The sequence below is a fragment of the Dama dama genome, chromosome 10, assembly GCF_033118175.1.
Source record: "Dama dama isolate Ldn47 chromosome 10, ASM3311817v1, whole genome shotgun sequence".
Classification (NCBI taxonomy): Eukaryota; Metazoa; Chordata; class Mammalia; order Artiodactyla; family Cervidae; genus Dama; species Dama dama.
This window is the reverse complement of record NC_083690.1, coordinates 26,086,697-26,112,472: the sequence shown is the minus strand read 5'-3', so window position 1 is coordinate 26,112,472 and position 25,776 is coordinate 26,086,697. Positions and strand designations below refer to the sequence as shown.

The window sequence follows — 25,776 nt, the reverse complement described above, 5'->3', positions numbered from 1 at the left end:
GGACAATAAAAGACGTAGAAGCTAGTGTTGAAATAATGGCGCCCACTTCTGGAGCACATTCCACATGCCAGGCTCTGGTCACTATTTTGAAGCCATTATCTCATTCATTTCTTAAAACACTTTGGGGAGGGGGCAGTTGTGGGAGTTCATCCCCATTTCACAGATGAAGATGCTGAGGCTCAGAAAGTGGAAGTGTCCAGCTCTCCAGGACCCGGGCTAGAAGTCTCAGGTCTACAAGTAGCAGAGTCTGAATTCAAGTGGTTTGACTCATGTTGTTCTGCTACATTCTGTCCTGGTAGCCAAATCTGAGTGCAAATATTCAGAAACCCAGACACTGGCATCTCCTTTCAGGTCTCTTAGAGATAATCTACTGCAAAGTTCACAAAGCAGGTGAATCCTGCGAGCAGATGTGTATTTTTTTTTTTTTTGACCCACACAGTGGTTTAAAAATAATCTCCATCAGTGGCCAATGTTGAAAAATAAGAATATTCTACAATTTTGATCTCTCTTGATAAAAGGAAAAGGGAGATCTGGCCCAAGGGCCTTGTATTCTTTTTTTTTTAATATTTATTTATTTGGCTGCCTTCAGTCTTAGTTGCATTATGTGGGATCTTTCATTGCAGCGCATGGGCTTACTTGCTCTGTGTCATGTGGGATCTTAGTCCCCTGACTAGGAATCGAACCCATGTCCCTTGCATGGCAAGGCAGATTCTCAACCACTGGACCACCAAGTAAGCCCTGGGCTTGTATTTCTGAATGCCAAAAAGCCCCTTTCAGATGGGTCTGTGCTGTCCAGTTTGCCACAGTCCTCACCATTCCCTATAGTACTTCCAACTCCCAGGCAAGAATCAGTTGCTACTTATCATCACACTTGCATTATTCTCCTAACAGTACAGTTAAGAATAAAGTGAAGTAATTAGAGACCAAAAGTCTCTATCAGAGGTTAGATAACAGACTAGATTGGAAAAGCCATGGTCGGCAAGAAAAATGGACAAAGGAACGTATCTTGGAGCCAGTGACAAATATGCCTGTGGGTTTCACAGGCAAAGTGTGCCTTGCCCACTTCGCTCACTGCTACTACCCCTGTGGCCCCTGAGACAGGGAATCTGGGACCCTTGGTTGAGAAGAACCTTCTTGTTTTGCAGGTGGGGAAACTGAGGTCCAGGGAGCAATACAGTTTCATGCTAGTTAGCAGCCCTGGCTCCACTGAGATAGACCCAGTGAGTCAGATGGATTCTGGAACTTACCACTGCTGGCTGGCTGGCCGTCACCATGACTGAGGCTGAGGGCGTCCCTCCTCAGTCCCCTCCTCCCACTAGCAGGCTGCTCCCTGTGGGGGGGCTGGTTAAAGATGTCAAAGTCATCACCGTGGACTTTGGGGGTCGTCCTCTGAGCTCTCTCAGCGGCGATGACATTCCAGCTGCTCAGCCGCCCTTGCTCACGTCGGGGGCCTTTATCCCTGGCCTCGGACACTCCAGGCCCCTCACCGATGACGTCGTCTGATGGAAGCCCATCTCTCCCGTCCAGCGGCTTCTCTGGACTCAGCCAGAGGGGTTTCAACTTCGGGCCTCCCGGCTTCCTGCCTTTCCCCGCGGGAGAAGGTTGTAACCAGGATGGGGTCTTCCCTGGCGGCTCAGAGACTTTTCTGCCTGTGAGGTTTCCCAGCTGTCGGAGCAGCGAGAGCTCCTGGTCAGGAGGAGCAGGGCACTCCACAGGGGGCGAGTGGGGAGGACCACTGGGCTCACCACCCACCGAGGACGGGGCGGCTGAAACGCTGAGCTCCTCCTCTGACCGGGACAAACTGTCTTTCACACCGTCAGGAGAACTCATCCTTCCACCAAATAAATTTCCTTGTGAAGAAACCTTCGCATCCTCTGCTGCTCCAGCTGGCTCAGAGTGACTGGTGCGGAGCTCCTCATCCCCCTCGGTGCCGGGTGTCTCGCGGACACCTCTGCTTTCTTCCAAGAGGGCAGCATCGCTCTTTTCCATCCTCTCATCTTGCAGCCCCACCAGGATGCTGTTCGGGGCCTCGCCACCTCCTTTGTCTAACTTGCCATCAAAGATGAGTTTTTTGTTGACATAAAGCTTCACGTTCTTAGCCCCGATGTCAAAGTCCTAAAAATACAAAATTTCACAAAATGAAGGTGCGCGGCATTGCACCGGTGTATCAAGTTTTGAAAGCAGCTGATGAGGGACTTCCCTGGTGGTCCACTGTTTAAGAAGCTGCCTGCCAGGGCCGGGGTCATGGGTTTGATCCCCCATCTGGGAAGATTCCACATATGGTGGGGCAACTAAGTCCATGTGGACAACGACTGAAGCCTGCCTGCCTGGAGCCTGTGCTCTGCATCAAGGGAAGCCACTGCAATGAGAAGCCCATGCACCACAACTAGAGAGTCACGCCCTCTTGCCACCACTAGAGAAAGTCCACTGCGCGTCAGTGAAAACCCAAAGCAGCCCTCCCCCCCAAAAAAAGTAGCAGATGAAAAAGAGAAATGTGGGATGCTAAAAACGTGAGCTTTCTGAGACCACAGCACTGGGGCTGTTAAATCAGGCTCTGTCTCATTGTGGCGCAAAGGGTTCCGTACGCTATAAATCAAAGGCCTTTCACAAAGAGGTGCCTCAGTCGCCATCTTCGTCATCATTACCTCCTGCTGGGACACGGGTAACAGCCTGCTAATTGGTCTGCCTGCTTCCTGTCTCTTGCTCCTTCATCCTCAGCTTCACATTGCCACCAGAGTTAATTTCCTACAAGAGCGGATCTGGCCCCATCACGTCCCTTTGTGAAATCCTTCATGTGTTTTCACCACCTATAGTTCCTTAAAGCATGGGTCCTGGGCCTCCTGCATCAGAAAAGCTGGGCAGGCACATAAAATGCAGATGTCCTAGGTCCCAGGGGGGCCATATTGTGGGGGCTCTGAAAGCAGAGCCTGAGACAAGGATTTGAGTGCAGGTAGCTTATGGACAGGTGCTTCTTTGAGGGAGAGTCAGGTAGGGCAGGTGATAACGCAAAAAGCTTTTCAGGCTGGTCACTGCTGTGAGCAACTGGGGCCCCCTCCAGCTAGGACACTGTGAGGGACCTGCAGAAAGAATCTCAGAAATGTCCCTCCAAAGGTGGGGGATTGGACATTTATCCACTGATCCCCTTCCCTGCAGTTGACAGCTGCCCCAGGGGGCACTGATGCCCCGCCATGTCCACAGGCTGAGCCCTCGGGTGGCTTTGGAAAAAGCACCCAAGCAGCAAGGCTGACAGCCTAGAGGCACTGGAGGTGGTGCCCAGCTGGCACGCCCAGGAACTGTCTCAACTCACTGTGGCCGCAATCAGAGGGAAGCCCAGAGGATACAGCGTGGGGTCCACAGAGGATGCACTTGTGACAGATAGTCTGGATGATTCCTTTGCACACAGAAGCTGAAGGATGCCAGGCAGGTGAGATGAACTCTGAACCCCTGGTCAAGAACCCACGTGCAGTGCGGGAGACCTGGGTTCGATCCTGGGTTGGGAGGATCCCCTGGAGAAGGGAAAGGCTACCCACTCCAGTATTCTGGCCTGGAGAATTCCATGGACTGTATAGTCCATGGGGTCGCAAAGAGTCGGACACGACTGAGCGACTTTCACTTTCAGCATAACACAAAGTGACCTTCAGAAGCGGGTCCCTGCCTGGCCTTCTCTCTCCCCGCCTCCTAGCACGTGTGCCCCACATTGGGCAACAACGCGTCACACTTAAAATCGAATCACACCTTCTACTACTGCCCTATTGGGTCATTCTTTTTTACACAAAAACAGTTATAATAAACAGCTTTCTCAAGGAATGTAATACCTACCTCATACAGTAAACTGGACATATTTAAAGTATACAATTTAATGGATAAAGAAGATGTGCTAGAAGTATATATATATAATGGAATATTAGTCATAAAAAAGAATGAAGTCATGCCATTTGCAGCAACATGGATGGACCTAGAGAATATTATACTAAGTGAAGTAAGACAGAGAAAGACAAATATCATATGATATCACTTACACGTGGAATCGAAAAAAAAGACACACATGAACTTATTTGCAAAACAGAAACAGACCCACAGACACAGAAAACAAACTTACATTTACCAAATGGGAAAGAAACGAAGGAAGGATAAGTTAGGAGCTTGAGACTAGCAGATACACACAACTATATATAAAATAGATAACCAGCAAGAATTCACTTAAAGCACAGAGGACCACATTCAATATTTTGTAATAGCCTGTAAGTGAAAAGAACCTGAAAAAGGGTATAAACATATATAATCTTTTATATATATATATATATATATCTGAACCACTGTGCTTTACACCTGAAACTAAAACAACACTGTAAATTAACTGTACTTCAATTAAAAAGAAATAGTAAAGCATACAACTTAGACAGCAAGGAGATCAAACCAGTCAATCCTAAAGGAAACCAACCCTGAATATTCACTGGAAGGACTGATGCTGAAGCTGAAGCTCCAATACTTTGGCCACCTGATGCGAAGAGCTGACTCACTGGAAAAGACCCTGATGCCGGGAAAGACGGAGGGCAGGAGGAGAAGGGGGCAACAGAGGATGAGATGGTTGGATGGCTTCATCGACTCAATGCACATGAGTTTGGGCAAGATCCGGGAGATAGTGAAGGACAGGGAAGCCTGGAGTGCTGCAGTCCACGGGGTTACAGAGAGTCAGACACACTGATCAACTGAACAACAAATACAAAACTTGTTAAGTTTTAACACATGATCATTACCCGAAGGCTTCCTCATACCCCTTGGTAGTCCCTCCCACCCCACCCCTAAGCAACCACCCACCAGCCTTCCGTCACTACAGATTAGTTTGCATTTTCTAGATTATTTATACAAAAGGAGTCAGCACTATGAACTCTATGGGGCCTGGGGGCCTGGCTTCTTTGCCCCAGCATAATATCTCCGAGATACATCCATGTTGCTGACATGAAGAGTTTTATGCCTTCTTATTGCTGAGGAGCAGTCCATTCTGGGGTGCCCCACAATCTGTCTGTTCATCCACCTTCACAGCAAACTCTGGGAGGCTGCAGCTCCCTCCAGCTGGCCTTTGCCTCCTCTCCTCTACATGAACCCACCCTGCCAAGGGTGCCAGTAACTGGGATGATAACAATCATCCTTGTTGTCTGGATGATTCCGATGGCTTCTTGTCCTGGTCTGTCACTCATAGGGCCCTCCTCTCACTCTCAAGTGTGCCATAGTTTGGACAACCAGTTTTAGGGTCCAGCAGGTGACCAGACACACTGGGAAGTTCTCAGTCCTCAGGCAGGTTATCCCCCTGCTTCCTGTTCTCACAGCAGCCCAGGCTCCCCGCTGCTCCTTGACTGGCTGGTGGGTCCCGAGCCTCCTGACTTTCCTGTGTTCTCTCTCTAGGTGGTCCCACTCAGGCCCAAGGTCCTAAATTTCATCCTTGCGTTGGTGACTCCCAACTATTTATTTTACTGGCGTTTAGTTGATTTACAACATTGCATTAGTTTCGGGTGTATAGCAAAGTGATTCAGTCATATATATATATATATATTTTCCAGATTCTTTTGCATTGTGTTTTACTGTAAGATATTAAATATAGTTCTCTGTGCCACACAGTAGATCCTTGTTGTTTATCTGTTTTATATATAGTAGTTTGTACCTGTTAATCAAAAACTCCTAATTCATCCTTTCCCACTCCCTTTCCCCTTCGATAGCCACAAGTTTGTTTTCTGTGTTCATGAGTCTGTTTCTGTTTGGTGAATGAGTGCATTTGTATCACTTTTTAGAGTCCACGTAAGTGATACCGTATATTTGTCTTTCTCTTGACTTTTACTTCAGGCTTCCCCAGTGACTCAGCAATAAGGAATCCGCCTGCACTACAGGAGACGTGGAGACATGGGTTTGATCCCTGGGTTGGGAAGATCCCTTGGAGGAGGAAATGGTAATCCACTCCAGTATTCTTGCCCAGAAAATCCCAAGGACAGAGAAGCCTGGGGGCTATAGCCCATCGGATCGAAAGAGAGTCAGACACGACTGAGTGAGTGAATCACAACAAAGGCTTTACTTCACTTAGTATGATAATCTCTAAGTCCATCCATATTGCTGCAAATAGCGTTATTTCATTCTTTTTATGGCTGAGTAGTATTCCCTACTACTCAGTGCGGTGGTTTAGTTGCTAAGTTGTGTCAGACTCCTACAACCCCATGGACTGTAGCCTGTCGGGCCCCTCTGTCCATGGAATTCTTCAGGCAAGAATACTGGAGTGGGTTGCCGTTTGTGTGTGTGTGTGTGTATCACATTGTCTTTATCCAGTCCTCTGTCAATGGACATTTAGGTTGCTTCCATGTCTTGGCTAATGTAAACAGTGCTGTTTGGACACTGGACTCCTGACGGTTCTAATCTCTAATCCTGGCCTCTCCATTCAGCCCTGGTGACCACGTGACTGCTCCTCTTGCATATCTAACAAGCATCTCAGCCTTAACGTGCCCCAAACAGAATGATCAGTTCACTTTTCCCAAACCTCATCTTCATCCATCTTAAAAATGATTCCTCCATTCAACCAGCTGCCCCAAACCGAGGAGTCCTTGAGCCCTCTTGCTCTTTCACACACATGTCCAATCTGTCAGAGTCCCCCGTGGCTCCCCCTCCCAAACCCCTCCCTAATCTGACCTCTTCTTCCTGAATGGCTGTCTTCCTAGCCTGGGCCATCACCATCTCTCCCAGAGACAAAAACTGTTGCCTCCTAAGTGGTCTCTGTGTTTCCCCTCTGCATTGTCATGCACCCACCCCCAACCCACCCCAGCACACACATTTCACTTTCAGCAGCCAGTCTTTCTTAAAAAGCAACTTAAATCGATAGGGGATTCCCTAGTGGTCCAGTGGTTAGGACTCTGCACTCTCACTGCAGGGGGGCTGGGTTCAATTCCTGGTCAGGGATCTAGGATTCCACACGCTGCGTGGTGAGTCCGGAAAACAGAACAAAACAGCAACGACAAAAACAAATCAGCAGCCGCTGCTTAAAACCACCCCATAATTTCCTAACACTCTGAGAATAAATGCCAGCTCCCTTCAGGAGTCAACATAGCCTGTGTGATCTGTTCCCGTGATGACCTCTCTCTCCCCTTCCTTTCCCGCTTCCAACACTCCACTTCAATTGCTGCTCTGTGATTCTGTGGCGCTCAAGGCCACCTCGGGACCTGGGCCGCTGCCTGGCACACTCTGCCCCAGAAACCCGCAAGGCTGGCTCCTCCTTGTCTTCAAAGAGATGTTGCTGCTCTCCCTAAAGCAGCCCTTGCCCCATCCAATCCCGTTTCTAGCCCATGGTCCTCTTTTATTTTCTTCCTTTCTCTGACATGGTCTTGTTCATCAGCTTTCTAATTTATTTATTGTCTCCCTCACTCAAAGTTAGGGCTGCCCTGATGGCTCAAGTGGTAAAAAACCTGCCCGCAAGCCAGGAGACCTGGGTTCGATCCCTGGGTCAGGAAGATCCTTGCAGGAGGAAATGGCAACCCACCCCAGTATTCTTGCCTGGGAAATCCCATGGACAGAGGAGCCTGGTGGGAAACAGTCCATGGGGTTGCAAAGAGTTGGCCATGACTGAGCGTGCCGCCCCCCACCCTCCCCACTCAAACTTAAACTCCAGCAGCTTCCCTGGAGGCTCAGTGGTAAAGAATCTGCCTGCCAATGCAGGAGACCCGGTTTAATCCCTGACCCAGGAAGACCCCATATATCATGGAGCAACTAAGCCCGTAGGCCACAACTACTGAGTCTGTGCTTTAGAGCCTGAGAGCCGCAACTACTGAAGCCCACGCACCCTAGAGCCCACTGTCCACAATGACAAAAACCACTGCAACTAGAGAGGAGCCCCTGCTTGCCACAACTGGAGAAAATCCCCTGCTGCAATGAAGACCCACCACAGCCACAATTAAAAAATAAATAAACAAGCTCTGAGACAGCAGAGGCGCTCCCAATCTCATCCAAGGGCCCAGCAAGTACCTGGCATACAGTTTTTGCTCAGCGATCTTTTTGGAATTACAAATGAATCAACACAACCACTTTTCTCCCCAGGTAGCACTGCTCTCTAACAATCCTCAGAGAACAAACCTGATCAGAAAAACGGCAGCCTGTTGGTTTCAACCCCAGACCGTGTTCTGTCTTCCTTTGGCTTCTGATCTACTCTTGGGATACGAGGTCGGAGACTCCCAGATGTGCCCATGTAGACTCATATCCCCCCTTTTGCCTTCCTGAAAGCCAGGTGGGGAAGCTCTAACTAAATTCCTAGCTCACTGAGCTATTGCCCCGAAGGTTTCCGGGGCAATTTGGGATGAGAACCGTCAAGCCCGTGTTAGACGACAGGAACCCGGCTTCAATTGTCCAATTGCGGGATGGCAGGCTGCTATTTGCTGCCTGTCAGAAAAGTCGATTCTCAGAGCACCCTTTTACATGTTTATATGGATGTGTTCTCTGTTTAGTGGAGGCGCAGAGCAAGCACGTGCTGTGAATTAATCAGGAAATAGCTATTGGAAAAGGACAGCCTGGGCAGCTTCCAGTGACTAGTTCCGCAAAATTACCGCCGTGGAAACATCTGGAGAGGCAGACACACTCTCACTGAAAGAGGTGGGAGGGAGGCACGGTGGGGAGCACGCTTTTCAGTCCCATAGTCACGAGGTGGGTATCCTGGATCCCATTGGGAGATGCCTGGTCTCCACAATGGGCTCACTGACCATCCACGAACCGTCTAGAGCCCCCCCTGATCTCAGCTCTCTCCAATAAGCCTGGCCGAGGGACTTCCTTGGTGGTCCAAGGGTTAGGCATCTGCCTTGCAATGCAGGGGACGTGGGTTCAATCCCTGGTAGGGGAGCTAAGCTCTTGCATGCCAAAACTAAGCCTGTGTGCTGCAACTACTGAGCCCCAGGGCCGCAACTAGGGAGCTTGTGGGCCATGATGAAAGATTCCACGGGAGGCAGTGAAGATCCTGTATGTCACAGCTAAGACCCAAGGCAGCCAAATAAATAAATAAAATAAGAAGAAGCCTGGCTGAGTAGGGATAGAGAGGGGGGAGCAGGCTGAGGCAGGGTGTGACCGCCAGTGCTCACAGGACTGGACTGTTAGGAGTGAGAAGAAGGTTTGAAGCCAGAGGGAGGGGTGGGGGTCCTGGGGAACTGAGAGGTTCATGCCCCCTGCCTGATGGTGCTTAAATCTGCCAAAGTTCCAACACTCTCCAGACCAAACAAGCCATATCTGTAGGTGGATCTGACCCAAGCAACACCAGGGTGGGACCCTGGGTGGGGAACAGCATCTGGGGATGCTAAGTGTGAAACATGAAAGGCCACATGCATTGTCCCATGCTGTCCTTCAAACAACTCCCCAGGGTGGGCATTAGGGCCCATCTGTCAGATGAAGAAACCAAGGCTTAGCCTTCCCTGAGGTCACACAGCTGGTGCACAGAGAGCCACTCTTGCTGGCACCCCAATCTCCTACTGCCATCTCTCTCTGGGTCAAGCCAGACCTGGAGAAGGCTTCAGTCTCAGCTGTGCCTGCCTGGCCACTGGCAGAATCACCTGCTTTGGGTGCACTCTGAGCTCCTACTTCTACTTTTCAATTAGTCCTCATGGACCAAGTGTCTCACACTTCCATCCTGACTCCTCCTTGCTCCCCAGAGGCAATCGACGTGGGTGATGGCAGGGGTGGGGGGCATGCCCATGCTCCTGTCCTTGCAGACGTTTCCTATGTATTTACGTACATATCTATGCAACCGTCACAGATCAAGTATGTGGTCGGAGGCCATCTGAAATACACTTCTGAGTCATGAGGAAGATGGGGTTGAGATTTTGCAGGTCTGTACTTGTCAGCATCCCCTCAGTGAAGCTCTGGATGAAGGGTGCCTTTGGGAATAAATCCAGGGGAAAATTCTCTTGCTGCTAAAGAACGAGCCAGCTTCCTCCTTCCGACCAGAGGGCTCTAGTCCTATTTCCTCCTTTGCCTCGGCTTCCAAGAATTCCAGGTGAAATTCCATCTTGCGGATGTCCTTACCCTCGAGAATCATTTGTGTGCGTGTGTACTTGTTCCCTTGGTGCTCATATTTTCTTCCTCGTTTAACTAGAGTTACTGCTATGCCCTTTGTTGACGCTGCCTCAAACCCCTTTTACAATGCATTTTCAAAAGGACACTGAAACTCTGTGGCTGGCACGCGGTGGAGGGGAGCACTGTTCCTTGTCCAAAAAAGGGCTTTATCCTTCTTTCCAGCTGCCCAGAACCAATCATGTTGGGACTGTAATGCATTTGAACCCAACAATATTAATATCATTTTGATCTAAGTGATTGAATTGACTCAGTAAGGCCACGTTCCTCCTTGGCCCTGGGGTTGGATGACACGTCTCTTCCAATGAGCACACGAATTGCTCAGGGAAGATGGATGGCGGATCGGTTTCATCATGACAACAACCTGAGCAGAGGCGGGGGCTGTGCTCACAACACACTTTGCCTAGAGACTAATACCTGGCCCTGAGCACAGGCAACAAAGCCTGAAGGAAGTCATTTGGAGCAGAGCATTGGCTGGGCCCGCCTGCTGGATGCCAGGGAGGGTGCACTGCCGGGGTCCCCAACCTCTGGGATCTAACGTCTGATGATCTGAGGTGGAGCTGATGTTAATAAAAATAGAAATAAAGTGCACAATAAATGCAATGTGTTTGAATCATCCTGAAACCTACCCCCACCCCCTGACCCCCAGTCCGTGGAAAAACTGTCTTCCAGGAGACTGGTCCCTGGTGCCAAAAAGGTTGGGAACTGCAGATTTAAGGCAAAAGCTTCATTGGTATGGGTGACCGACTGGAGTCAAACCAGCTGTGTGTCGCTGGACCTCACCCGTGCACAGCCCGGGCAGCCCCCCAGCCTAGCTGTTCTGCCTCCTGCTGGGCGCCCGCGTTGGCCCCGATGCACAGGGAGAAGACGCACTTCCATCCTTCACTGCTCTCTTTGTCCCGGAGTGCTGGGTCCCGAACAGAAGGGGCCGAGGGGCTCTGGGCTGATTGGGAGGCTTTCTGGGGACGGGGGCCTCTGGGGAGTGAGCCGCTGCCGCCCAGAGAGCCATCGTGCAGGCTTCAGGACCCGGCTCAGGAGCTGACCCCTCTGGGAAGCCCCCGGCCCTCCCCATCTGCCCTGCCCACCTCCTCAGGTTGAGTCGAGGGTCCTCCTCTGGGCTCTCAGAGCTGAGTGTGCACGGGACCCCCGTGCCAACTACCTTGTTGCCCCATGTGCACACCTGTCCTTGCCCGGATGGAGGCCTTCAAGGATGGGGCAAGGGCCTATTGCTATCTATCTTAAGATCAGGCTCTGAGAACTAAATCTGCTCCCTCTTGGAGCACCTGAACTCAAATGCTTTATTGGGGATGAGACCTCAGTGACCTTTCGTATGTCCCTTGGGAGGAAGGAGTGACTTGATGAAGATGGTGGGGCATGTAACATTTTACAAGCTACATATAACCTACTACATGCCAGGCTGGGAGCCAATGACTGACCCCCCCCCCCAACCAACATCACAGAGGAGGAAGGACGGGGATGGGGTGTGACAGATGGGGTCACTAACTGGAGTCCCAGTGCTGATCCTGGGCTGGTTCGGCCCATAGAGGAGTTAAATGTTCAGAAGCAGCTGATGCTGTCCAAAAACTGAGAGCGTTCACATAACAATGTGCATTTTTGGCTTCTCTTAAAAATTTAGGCCATCTGGCAGGACGGGACCAGGGCAGGGATGGCTGCCCTACGCAAGACCTGGCTCACCAGGGACCACAGTGCCCCTGTATTGAAAGGCAGGGCCAGGTAGTGGGCACCAGACTGCCTGGGAGTCATGTGACCACCAGGAAGTTGTTCTGTGCCTCAGTTTCTCCATCTGTGGGATAGAGCTGACCACCATGGTACCCATCTCACCGCAGTTTGGAATAAATGAGCTGATATATGTAAAGTCCTTTGAATGCTGCCTGACACATAATACACGCTCAAGAAGCTGCCATCATTGTCTTGTACCCAACCTCCTGCCTGGACCTCTACACCCGCTGTCACTGGTTGCTCAGGGTTAGGGTGGCTAGAGACCCCCTGCTCCCCTAAAGCCAGGTGCAGTGACCCGCCGTTCCTGGTTCAGGTCGGCAGCAGGCACAGGAGAACCCCACTCACTCTGGGGTGGGGCCTAGAGTTACTCCCGCTAACTTAGGTCGATACTCCTTGAGTTGGGATTAATAGACACATATTACTATACAAGGGCTTCCCTGATAGCTCAGTTGGTAAAGAATTTGCCTGCAATGCAGGAGACCCTGGTTCGATTCCTGGGTTGGGAAGATCTGCTGAAGAAGTGATAGGTTACCCACTCCAGTATTTTTGGGCTTCCCCTGTGGCTCAGCTGGAAAAGAATCCGCCTGCAAGGTGGGAGACCTGGGTTCGATCCCTGGGTTGGGAAGATCCCCTGGAGAAGGGAAAGGCTACCCACTCCAGTATTCTGGCCTGGAGAATTCCATGGACTGTATAGTGCAGGGGGTCCCAAAGAGTCAAGACATGCCTTTCACTTTCACATAAAATAGATAACCAACAAGGACCTTCTGTTGGTTATGGGGAACGATACTCAATATTTTGTAATAACCTTTAAGGGGAAAGAATGTGAAAAGGAATCTATCTATCTATCTATCTATATGTGTGTGTATGCGCACATATGTTTGTATCCATATACATGTGTGTGTACTCAGTCACTCAGTCGTGTCCGATTCTTTGCAAACCCATGGACTCTAGCCCACCAGGCTCCTCTGTCCATGAAAATTTCCAGGCTAGAATACTGGAGCGGATTGCCATTTCCTACTCCAGGGGATCTTCTGGAGCCAGCAACCAAACCCGTGTCTCTTGTGTCTCCTGCATTGGCAGGCAGATTCTTTACCACTAGTGCCACTTGGGAAGCCCATCTATATATACCCATACATACACACACACACACACACACACATATATGTTAATATATAACTGAATCACTTCACTGTACACCTGAAATGAACACAATATTGTAAATCAACTATATTTTAATTAAAAAAAAAAGATTCCCCTTGATCTGGTCTTAGGCCCCAGCTGGCAATTCTTGCAATTTTATCCAACCCAGCATGTACCACACGGGGGCCTTTCAGGATCCTGGCCTGTATGACACATAAAAGATGAAAGCGGGGCTCCTCTCCTTGAGGAGTTCACAAAAGCCTGAATAATTAGGGGTCACAGACTCAAATGCTTACCGTACCGCCAATGTGGGAGGGACGGGAACTGCGAACGCCCACCTACAAGTCTAGAGGCTTCAGGAGTCACTGGGCTCCAGCCGGCGGACACTACAGAAGTAATACTGCCAGCTCATCAGAAGCCAACTTTCCAATGTTGTCAAATGTTTCACAAGCTGTGCAACATCATGAGGGCCAAATGGGACATGCCTGCAGGATAGATGTGGCCTGGGGCACCTATTTGTTTGGGACATGGAAGGCTCAGGAAACTGACAGATACCCTAGGGAAGTGTGAAATCTGGTGCCCAGAAGGGGCGGCTGAGACCACCGGCAGGGGTCTGGGGCAGGCTAGGGGTGTGCAGGAGGCTGGCGGGTGAAGACAGACTAAAGCAGAACTTTGAGGTTTCCAAAGACAGGGTTTGTTATAAGACTGGCTACGCATTCCAGGTGCTGGGCTGGGCAGGAGCAAAGTCACAGAGGAGAGAACAGTTCCCCGGGGACCAGAGGGGATGGAAGCTCCGTAAGGATGGAAGCACCAGAGAGCCCATTTTGGGGTCTGAGAGTGGAGGACGCACATGTGTGCAGGGCCCACAGAAGCATGGCAAGTGGGAGAGGTGGTGTGGTGTCAGGACCACGGGGCCACTGTGTCGGGGACACACGTGAGAGTGATGGCGGCTGCGGCATCCTGACTCAGCTCCACCAAAGTTCCCGGGAGTGGATGTGACCTGATGCCACCAGATCGCCTAGTTAAAAGTCCCTATTTTTCATGGAAACTCACCAATTTTTAAATGTTAGTAAAAAAAAAAAAAGCAGAGACATTACTTTACCAACAAAGGTCCATCCAGTCAAAGCTATGGTTTTTCCAGTAGTCAACTACAGATGTGAGAGTTGGACCATAAAGAAGGCTGAGCACCAAAGAATTGACGCTTTTGAACTGTGGTGTTGGAGAAGGCTCTTGAGAGTCCCATGGACAGCAAGGAGATCAAACCAGTCAATCCTAAAGGAAATCAATCCTGAAGATCCATTGGAAGGACTGATGCTGAAGCTGAAGCTCCAAACCTTTGACCACCTGATGCAAAGAACTGACTCATTGGAAAAGACCCTGATAATGGGAAAGATTGAAAACAGGAGGAGAAGGGGACGACAAGAGGATGAGCTGGTTGGATGGCATCACCAACTCGATGGACATGAGTTTAAAGCAAGCGGTGGGAGTTGGTGATGGACAGGGAAGCCTGACATGCTGCAGTCCATGGGGTTGCAGAGAGTCAGAGATGACTGAGCGACTGAACTGAACTGAATTGATTCAAAGAACTTTGGGGACTTCCCTGGTGGTCCTGTGGGCTTCTCTGATAGCTCAGTTGGTAAAGAATCCACCTGCAATGCAAGAGACCCCAGTTTGATTCCTAGGTTGGGAAGATCTCCTGGAGAAGGGAAAGGCTACCCACTCCAGTATTGTGGCCTGGAGAATTCCGTGGACTGTCCATGGGGTCACAAAGAATCAGATATGACTGAGGGACTTTTACTTTCACTGATGGTCCTGTGGTTGAGAGTCTGCCTTCCAATGCAGGGTATGTGGGTTCGATCCCTGGTTGGGGAACTAAGATCCCACATGCTGCAGGGCAACTAAGCCTGCACACTACAACTGGAGAGAAGCCCGAGCGCCTAAACTCAGACTCAATGCATCCAAATAAATAAATAATTTAACACACACACACACACACACACAAAACCCCAAAGAACTTTGAAAACACAGTGTGAGCCAGCTTCAGTCTGTGAGCTGCCTTCGGTCCACTGGGGCACAGCCTCTTCCCAGGATGTCCAGGGCAGCACTTGCTGGCCAGGGACTGTGGTCACTCCCTTGAGGCGTTCTGCAGCGGCGAGGCCCTTAGCTCATCCCCCACCACTGTCCTGGCCCCACTGAACTGTGGTTTGCAGGGGTCCCCCTGGGCCCACCTGCCTGGACAAGAGCTCACGGGGGCAGACAGCATGTCTGATTCCTGGCCCCGGCACAACGTCTGAGTGTGGGGCGATCGATATGGCTCTGCTGATGAGTCAGAGGGACTGAGCAGATGAGTGAGCTGAGCAGGAGATGGAGGAGACAGCAGGCAGCAGGGGAAGCAGGAGCTGGACTTGGAAGGAGGCAGGTTCGGGCGGTGGAAACGGTAGGATCTAGAGATGACTGGCAGGGAGAGGCAAGAGGGGAGTGGAGGATTCAAAGGTGGGAGTCAAGTGCTGCTGCAGACAGCAAAAGGAAGCAGAGCGTGGAGTGGGGCTGAGGGTTCTGGGGTTGGGGTACCAAAGCTAGGACTTCGGTATGTGGCCAGGCAGAAATGCCAAAGAAAAGCATCCGGCAGCCAGGAGAGAAGCTTAGTTCAGAAATGAAGCCTTGAGGTAGGTTTAGATTTGGGAGCTGATGAATACATTCACCAGCAGGTGACTTCCACGTTCTTAGAGGAAAAGAAAAGGACCTAGTCTGGGTCTCATTTTCTACTTTCCCTGGTGATTTTTCCCTTCTTGGCCAGCACCCCAATTTTTCATTGGGAATCCACCCTTCCCTTGACCTTACTTCATGTGGATAATGTGGGCCTCGCTCCAAGATGCAGCCCATGCCTGGCCAGTGGGCCCTAGACCTGGGGCTTTCTGCAAGGACTGCTGAAATCAAGAGCAACATCAACGGGGACCACCACGTGGAACCCGAGAATGATGCCAACACAGAGGGAGGAGATTCCTGATGACATCATGTGAACTCCTGGATCCTGCCATGCCTGAAGGCAGCCAACTCATATTTTCCTGTAACATGGGCCAAAGAACACTTTTTTTGTCCTTAAGCTGGATTTAATTGGGTTTTCTTGTCCTTTGTTACCAAAAGAATCCTGGCTGACAACAGTAGTGTTGGGACTGAGAACTTTAATCAACAGATTCAGCTACTAACTCAGTCTTGGCCAAGGCAGGCAGGAGTGGGGAGAAGAGACATCTACCCTCTAGGGGGTCTGGGATTTGTCTTGCTGTCCTAGGCTGGCCCCTGCACATGGGTGAGCAGCCCTCCCTGCTTAGACACCTGTCTGGTCCCAGAAGCAGCTCGTCCCCTGGTCTATGCAGTGCAGAGATACAGGCCTCAGCTTCTACCCTTGTTCTGCATCTGTGTTCTCATTCCTGCTGGAAGTACAACTTGCCTCTGAATTCCAACCTTCTGGTTGGAGCCTGAACATCTTGTGGGGCCCCCTCTCTCAAGGTGGAATTCTCTGCTCACTTCTCTGTCCTCTGCTGGCTGGGGGCTTGCTTCAAACCTGAGCCTCCTGGACCTCTCAAGGTGACCATGCCTTACCTTCCCAAGCATGGACTCTGCACACAGACTTCAGAGGCTGCAGCCCACCCACCAGACGACACCCTCTAGCAACTGACAGTGGCCCAGAACAAGGCCAAGGTCAACACCTAAGGAAGGCTGTTGTGCATCTGGGTCAGTGTCCTTCCTCCCAGCCACCCTAATAAGATGCCATCATGGTACCCAAGGGCTTCCCCAGGTGCACTAGTGGTAAAGAACCCGCCTGCCAATGCAGGAGACTTACGAGATGCAGGTTCAGTCCCTGGGTTAGGAAGATTCCCTGGAGAAGGGCATGGCAACCCGCTCCCGTATTCTTGCCTGAAGAATCCTATGGGCAGAGGAGTCTGGTGGGTTACAGTCCATGGGGTGGCAAAGAGTCAGACATGATGAAGTGACTTAGCACGCACACCCACACATGCTCGCCAGGCCCGAGGGTGCTCCCCAGGCCAGAGGTTCCCAGACTCTACCATGTGGTGGAGCCATCAGGCTACATTGACTCAGTTGCCCAAATGAAGGTCACATCTTTGACTTCAAAGCCATTGCCATGTTTGGCCTTGGTTTGTATCCTGACCCAAACAAATCAACTGCAGGGACTTCCTTGGTGTCCAGTGGTTAAGACTCCACTCTTCTACTGCCCTGGTGGCTCAGATGGTAAAGAATCCACCTGCAATGCAGGAGACCTGGGTTCAATACCTGAGTTAGGAAGATCCCCTAGAGAAGAGAACGGCTACCAACTTCAGTATTCTTGCCTGGAGAATACCATGGACAGAGGAACCTGACAGGCTATAGTCCTTGAGGTTGAAAAGAGTCAGACACACCTGAGCAACTAAGACTCTTCCACTGCAGGGGCTGAGGGTTTGATCCCTGGTCACAGAATTAAGATCCTGCATGCCACATAGTGTGGCCAAACAAATTAACTATTAAAATTTAGGCAATTAGGGATATTTCAATGTGGACTGGGTACTGAAGCATAATAATGAATGATTGTCAGGTATGATAGCAGCATTGGGATGATATAAAAACAAACTTCTTATCTGTTAGAGATGCATGCAAAAAATTATAAGTGAAATGATATGATACCTACAATTTCTTTTTAAATGTCAGGGGAAGAGATGAAACAAAAATGGCAGAATGTAGATAACTATTGAAGCTGGAGATGGGTACATAGGTCATTATTGAACTAATCTCTTCACCTGCATTCATTTGAAAATCCATCCCTACCCCACCATGAAAGGCCTTTCTGAAAATACAAATATTGCCCTGGGATGGGATGAATTGAGTCTACCCATGGTGCATTCCAGAAGCACTGGGGCCCTCATCCAAGCCACCAAGATAGACTGTGGAGGCCCCAAAGAGCCTCTTCTTGGGGCTCCCCCTTCCATCTGACCCCTTCTCCAAAAAGCAGCCAGAGTGATCTTTTAAATTCCTCAATCAGATTGTGTCACCCTTTGCCCAAAACCCTCTCATAATGATACCAAGAGCTGATCTTTGTATAGAGTTCACAAAGGCCAGGAATCATTATGAGTACTTCATATGTATTAACTGAACAATAATCATCCCCATTTTACAGATGAGGAAACTGAGTCAGAGGGTCACAGAGTAACACTCCCAAGGTCACACAGCTAGGAAAAGGAGGAGCCAGGGTTTGCCCCAGCCATGCTGGCTCTGACCATCTCCCTATTCTGCCTTCAAACCAGTGAGGTCCACATGACCTGGTTCCCACCTACCACTGGGACCTCCCCTTACACTCTCCTTTGTTCACCAGCTCAGCCTCTGCCTAAATTGGATGCTCCTGCCTCAGAGCCTTTATTCTTGCTATGCCCCCGCCAAGAATTCTCTTCCCACTTACGTCCCCATGGCTACTCCTTCTCAACATTCAGGTCAGGGATGCCTTTGATCACCTGTCCAGGGCAGCCCTGCTTCATTCTCCCCTGGTCCCTCTCCAGTTGCCAGATGTTATCATCTTCAGAACACTTAGCATTACTGGAAATGACACTAGTCATCTGCGCCCTTGTTTTTTGTTCCCTTCCTCATAAAACGGGAGAGGACTGTATGAACAGGGCCTTGTCTATTTGTTCAACACGGCTCCCTGAGCACCAGGACTTGTGTGGTCCAAAACATGGTCACCAGCCACATTTAGACAATTACATTAATATTAAAATAAAATAAATTGTAAAATGTTGGTCTGTCAGTTACAGGAGCCACAATCCAAGGTCTCAGTGGCCACCTGGGGCTGAAACTTGAATTGTTCTCACTGGACAGGGCAGCGAGAACACATTAATATCATCGCAGAAAGTCCTATTGGGCAGTACTGGCCTGGTTGACCATGACGAGTCACAGAAACATACCACTGGGTAAATCTAACATTCACTCACTCATTCATTCATTCAAAAGCTATTTCATTAGCACCATTTCCATGTATAACATATACCACTGGGTCCTGCTTCACTTGCTGATGTGACCAGGCTGGAGGCAGAATCTGTGTAGTGATGCTGTTGGCAAAAACGGTGATGACTTGCCTGTTTTTACTCAAGGGTGGTACCCTTGAGTACGTAGCAGATTAATATGCTTGTTATTAATATAAAGGAAAACAGATGGACTGTGGGGAACGGCTGAAAGTCCACTTTTTGGATGAGTTATAACATCCTAGGAGAGACTATTGATTCTTTTCTCCTAGCAGATGTTGCTCTGCAGGGGAAGCCGTGCCGAGAAAAACCGCAGGAAAACCCACAGACCCCATCTTCCTGTCCCACCTCGGCCCCTTACTCCTCACTAGCGGGGCCAGTCATTTAATCTCGGGAAGCATCACAAAATGTGACAAACCTATTATCACATTCTCTTCCTGAGCCGAAGACAAACATCACTGATCAATCACATGCACTAATCAATCCTGGATGCACCAGGAGGAAGGTTCCAGATCCTTCTCAAGACAGCACTCCAGGCAGCCACTTCCAAGCAGAGCTGGCACAAGAAACACCAGTCTATCTGCTCCCTGGGATCTCTTTATTCTAAGTCCCAGCCTCTTCATCTGCAAGGTGGGGCCTGACAACGTCCACTTGTAGGATGGGTAGGAGGTTAATTGGGATGATGCATGTCATCATCAGGCATCAAATGTTTACGAAGCAGGCTTCCCTGGTGACTCAGTGGTAAAGAATCCACATGTCAATACAGGAGACACGGGTTCGATCCCTGATCCAGGAAGATCCCACATGCTGCGGAGAAACTAAGCCCCGAGCACCACAACTACTGAGCCTGTGCTCTAAGAGCCCGGGAGCCGCAACTACTGAAACCCAGGAGCCCCAGGGCCCGTGCTCCGCATCAAGAGAAGCCACTGCGCCGAGAAGCCCGTGCACCCCAACTAGGGAGTAGCCCCCGCTCGCCGCAACTAGAGAAAACCTGCGCAGCAACGAGGACCCAGCAGAGTCAACAATCAATCAATCAAATTATTTAAGAAAAAAATGTTCATGGAGCCCCTACTCGGGGCCTCACGCCTGCCCGATGCGCGCTGTGCTGGCTAAAACGGCAATTGTGATGAATACCCACATCCGCCGGCCGCCCTGTGCGGCTGCGTGAACTGATGCTGGCTTCCGAGTCCTTACCCTGCCCGGAAGTCCTCTCCTCTGGGCCGGCTCCGAATCCCCGCATTACCTAACGAGCGTGAAGGAGCCCATCCAAGTTAGCCCGAGGATTTAAACAGGCAGCAGATCTCCCAATAAGAGACTCTCATTCTTCCAGCACCTTCTTTTCTTATGCTCTAAATAAGCGTTGGTTGGATTAGTGCCTCGCATTGAACTTTGCTTCCTCAGATTCCCAGACACAAAACACCCGTCTTAACAAGCCGTGTCTACCGGGTTGAGCTATATTTCCTATAAACTCTCATTTTATCTCCTCTAAAACACACAGTAATAGCATTCTCTGGAGAATATTAAATCAAACCAACCTGCAGCTGCATTTGTTTGCGCTTTCTGCCCCCGGAAAATGCTGGCAACAGATGGGTGTGCGTTACGTAAGTGGTGGCCCTGCCGAGGCCTGCGGTCCTGCACGCGCTCCTCTGTGTCGGAACACCCGGAGTCTCTGATCCCCGCAGCCGCCGCCCCCCAGAGCGCCCGCCACAAGGCCCTGACGTCCTGGCCCTCTTTTCTATTCTCGGCACACAGGGAAGGCCGAGTGCAGGTTAAAGAAGAAAGGCAGGCTGCGGCCAAAAGAGATGAAGCTTATCTCCTTTGTAATCCAGCACAGAAAAATCCGCTTTTCTTGGCCTGAGCTGTATAGTCAATGACAGGGCCAGGCTACAGGGCCCTGGCTTGGGCAGTCAGTGCTGTTTCATTACTCATTCCAGAAGATGCTGGTGACCGCCTGCCAGGAAGGGCTGGGTGGACTGGAGGACCTGGCCTGAGATTCTGGGAGCCCACTACTTGGGGCTGGGGCTCCATCCCGGGCCTGGAGGACAGCCCCCTACACACCCTGGGTCAAAGCTGGCCAAGGGGGTGGGGAGGGGAGCCTGATATGCCCACAGGAACCTCCTCACTTATCCAGTGGTTTGGACTGTTTCTCAAATTTAAACTTTAGGCATTTGTTTTTTTAAAAAAACCGTAAATCAGAGAAAACTTTTTGTTACTTCACTGAGGGGGTGTCGTGTGTCAACAGAGCTGGCTGGGACACTGTCTGCCACATTAGCATCTAGATCCCCAGAGCCTAGCAGATGTTTATCTGGGAGCTGGAGGGATGGCTCAAGGGAGATGCGGGTTCCAGCCCTGGATCGAAAAGATCTCCTGGAGGATGAAATGGCAACCCACTCCAGTATTCTTGCCTGGAAAACCCCATGGACAGAGGAGCCTGGTGGGGTTAGTCCATGGGGTCACAAGGAGTCAGACACAACTGAAGTGACAGCACACGTCACTGTGGCTGGGTGAGGGGGTGGGTGGAGAACCAGCAGGAAGAGGTGCAGGAGGGGAGGAGAGGACGGGAAGGAGGGATGGGGCACGGGGTCTCCTGGTTGGCCTCTAACCTGCAGTACGACCTGGGGAAGGCATCCTAACCTCTTCTGCTCTAGGTCACTCGTCTGGATCTCAAGGAGGATGAGACAACTGCTTACGGGCTCTTAGGGGAATGAACTCATTCATTCATTAGACAGCCATGTTTTTCTACTTGGAATAGAACAGGCCCTGCTCCCAAGAGGCCCATGGAGTGATGGGGGAGGCAGGTGTGTATCCTGATCTAAGGGTGGTGGAACTAGTTCATGCGGTACAGAAGTGCACGAGAGTTGGGGGTCAGGTGAGCACCCTGGAGAAAGCTATGCCTGGGTCTTCCAGGAATATGAGGCATAGACAGCATCTGGAGTTGAGTGAGACAGGAGGGCCGGGGACTAAATTTGTACCTACAAGGGAGGAGGGTGGAGAGCTCTGAGAGCAGCTGGCACTCTGGAGGGGGGCGTGAGCAAGGGGCGGGTAATGAGAGAGAGGCAGGCCTGACACACAGGGATTAGGGGGCCCTGATGTCACACTCAGAGGTCTGACCTGGATTCTATGGATCAAGGGAAGCCTTTGAAGTTTGAGCATTGGGAGGACTGATGCTGAAGCTGAAGGTCCAATCCTTTGGCCACCTGATGCAAAGAACTGACTCCTTGGAAAAGACCCTGATGCTGGGAAAGATCAAAGGCAGGAGGAGAAGGGGACGACAGAGGATGACATGGTTGGATGTCATCACTGACTTGATAGACACGAGTTTGAGCAAGCTCCAGGAATTGGTGATGGACAGAGAAGGTTGATGTGCTGCAGTTCATGGGGTCGCAAAGAGTCAGACATGACTGAGTGACTGAACTGACTGACCTTGAGGGTTTGAAACCATAGTCATGATCAGACCTCCCAGGGGCTACTGGAGACAAACCAGAGGCCTGGGCCTGGGATCAGGGAGAGCGGTTAGGAGGTTATACTTTTCCACACCTCTTTTCGCCCAAGCATCTCCCTCCACCTGGAGATGCTTTCCCTTTTCTGCCTGGCTCAGGGCTTCTCTTCCCACTAGAGCTCAGGTGTGCTCTCCCTTCATACCTTCCCTGACCTCTTCCAGCTCAAGGTGGACACTTTCCTCCAGGCTCCAGAGGGTGCAATCAGGGAACAGCCAGCTCTGGCTCAAAGATGAATTTTGTTTGAACTGTATGGTGGTTTGGTCTTCCCAGGTAGCACAGTGGTAGAGAATCTGCCTGCCAATGCAGGAGACTCAGATTTGATCCCTGGGTCGGGAAGATCCCCTGGAGAAGGAAACGCAACCCGCTCCAGTATTCTTGTCTGGAAAATCCCATGGACAGAGGAGCCCAGTGGTCGCAAAGAGCTGGACACGACTGAGCACGCACGGATATGGTGGTTTCAGAAATTAAGTTAGCTACTGACATTTGCAAAATAAACTAGCTCAACTCAGATTTCCAGCTCCCCGGGAATGTTCAGAAGATCTAGCGGCACTGGCTGGCACTGCCTCATAGCAAACATTAGTTAAAACTGAAAAACGGCCTGCCGTTTAACTGGGTCATGTGTTGGCCAGTCTGTTGCACTCCCCACCAGGCCCCAGTGTCTCCCTAACAAGACTGAGGCTGAGAATTGGTTCCCATTTATCATCTTGATTGTACTATCGATTCCCTTATAGCCACTTATAAAGGAAAGTAGAATAGTTCATGCCCCCTTTTCTAGCAAAAGAAGGGAAACCAAGTCCTGTCCCTCCTCACCGACTGAGTTCCCTGCAGAGTCCCTGAGGTTTCTGTTTGAAACCCATGGCACTCTGGGTTCAGCTTGATCAAGGTCTTCATCACATTGTCTCATTCACCTGCATCACTTGTCTGCCAGCTCTCAGACAACGGATACCCCAAGGTGTAGATTGTATCTTTATATCAGTGTCTTCAGAACTGATCATGAAACCTGATGGTACTTGGGATGTGCTCAAGAACCAGTATTCAATGAAGGAATAAATGCAAATGAATATGTGGAAAATAGCTTAGAGAAAGCAAGAATGAGGACCTGGGTGTGGGTAGTGGTGTGACGGTAGGAAGAAGGGGAGGGGTTCTGAAATCAGAGAGGCCAAAGGGCACAGACATTAAGAGCCTGGCTGTTTGGAGTGGGGTGCACACACCAGGAGCACTGTACACCTCGGAATTGGCTGTACACACAGAATCCTGGGCCCGCCCTGGACTCGCTGAATTGTTGTTTTTCAGTCACTAAGTCGTGTCCCACTCTTTGTGACCCCATGGGCTGTAGCACGCCAGGCCTCCCTTTCCCTCACCGTCTCTCGGACTTTGCCCAAGTTCATGTCCACTGAATCAGTGATGCCATCCAACCCTCTCATTAGGACCTGTATTTAATCAAGATCCCAAGCGAGTCATTGTGGATTATGGTTTGAGAAGCGCTGGCAAAGCAAATGGGCCTGGAGTCCAGTTGCAGGGGTCCAGATTCTCACTGTGACACTCACTGGCTGTGTGACTTGGGCCACGTGACACAATCTCTCTATATGTCTGTTTCGGTATCTGTTAAATCGGAGCCTCAGTTCATGTTTCTCCAGTTCCCCCAGAGGGTGACCTGGTTCCACTTCCCCAGCCTTCAGCAGAGGCTCTGCTCCTGGGGGGCTCTGACAGTGCGAAGTGAAAATCCCCAGCAGGTGCCGGCTACACCAGGGAGGAAGGGCAGTGGGGCCACTCGTTCCTCATTTTGCAGCTTGGGGAATGAATCCCGTTATGGAAAACGCTAGGTGCTGCCATCAGTCAAATGCTCAGTGAGGAACCGGAGCCTGTTACTTACGCCGTCAGCCGTCCAGTAATTCCAAACCTTGATCTTGGTTAGACCAAAGTCACGCAGCTGTCCTGTGTTGCGGATGACAAAAAAGAGCTGGAGCGGCGGGTGGAAGGGGCACGTCCACAGGGAAGGGTCTTTCTTGCCCTGAAATGGCAGCAAGAGAAGGACGTTGTTATGGTTAGCACATTTCTGCCTGACCCCACAGTAATCTTCCCAGTTTTGGCTCAGTCTGTAAAGAATCTGCCTGCGATGCAGGAGACGTGGGTTCAATCAGGAAGATCCCCTGGAGAAGGAAATGGCAACCCCCTCCAGTATTCTTGCCTGGGAAATCCCCTGGATACAGGAGCCTGGCGGGCTACAGTTCATGGGGTCGAAAAAGAGTCCGGGACGTTCTGAGCAACTAAACCACCACCACCACCCACAGTAAATGAGCAGTGACTATGGAAACCAGGGAAGGATAAGGATGGGAAGCCAGCCGCCTCCTGGACATCATCCCGGGTGGGGTCTTAGATCTCACCCCATCTGGATCGCTCTTGGGAGCAGGCTACTGACCCTCAACCCCGTCCCCGGTACAAAGCCGCCACAGGGGCCCCTAGGCCCTGCCAACCAGACTGAATTTAAATTGCAGCGGGCTTTATTTTAATCAACCTAATCGGCTTTGCGGGGAGAGAGACCGGAGGGAGAAGGACGGGAAAAGAGCCTCGACTTGCGCTTGTTTGATTAACCTGGCAAACAGAGCCTTTGATTTTCTTTTGTAAAACCCTGTAGAATTTTAAAAATGTAAAAATAGAAAAGAAAGGACCTGGCTCAGGCGTCTGTTGGGACGGGGCCATGGCACTGAGCCTTGGGATTTATTCTGTTCCCTTCAGGGTTTCCAAGCCTCGGGACCCCCGTGTGCAGTTTCCGCCTGCCGGAGAAGCTGCCAAGGCCACTCTCAAGGCCAAAGAGGCAGAGGAGCAGGGCAGTCTTGCTGGCATTTTCATTCACACCAACAAGATTTCGTATCATGAGCGCTTGAGACGGAGATGGAAAAGGAGAAACGGGGGTGGGGAGGGGACTTCTCTCAGCTCTGGCTGCCTCCCCTCGTCTCTTTGGGCACCTCTTCTGCTCTCTGTCTGGACAAAACTCACAGCTGCTCCCCAACATCTCCACGCTGGCTCAGCCTCTGCGCCTTCACACAGGCTGGGCTTCTGCGTGCAATACTCTCCTGGCCTGGGACTTCCCTGGTGGTCCAGTGGTTGAGAATCTGCCTGCCAATGCAGGGGACACGCGGGTTCTATCCGTGGTCCGGGAAGATCCCACGTGCTGCAGAGCAACTAAGCCTGTGTGCCACAATAGAGAGTTGCATCTGCTTGTTGCAACTAGAGAAAGCCCATGCATAGCAACATTAAGACTCAGGGCAGCCAAAAATAAACATAGATTAAAACACACACACACACACACACAC

At 50.7% G+C, this 25,776-nt stretch overlaps 1 protein-coding gene and 1 non-coding gene across 5 annotated transcripts in view; one reads left to right on the top strand and one right to left on the bottom strand.

Annotated features, from left to right (window-relative positions):
* Positions 1–25,776, bottom strand: part of KATNIP (katanin interacting protein) — a 228,715-nt gene that overhangs the window by 45,443 nt on the left and 157,496 nt on the right. For all 4 annotated transcript variants that reach the window (XM_061153071.1, XM_061153072.1, XM_061153073.1 and 1 more), the window contains 2 exons: positions 24,336–24,473; positions 1,248–2,115 (listed from right to left, as the gene is read on the bottom strand). In XM_061153071.1, coding sequence (XP_061009054.1) covers positions 1,248–2,115; positions 24,336–24,473 — 1,006 coding nt within the window. The remainder of the gene's footprint in view (positions 1–1,247; positions 2,116–24,335; positions 24,474–25,776) is intronic.
* Positions 6,865–6,937, top strand: TRNAE-CUC (transfer RNA glutamic acid (anticodon CUC)). Its single transcript has one exon. It is a non-coding gene; the product is annotated as a tRNA-Glu (tRNA).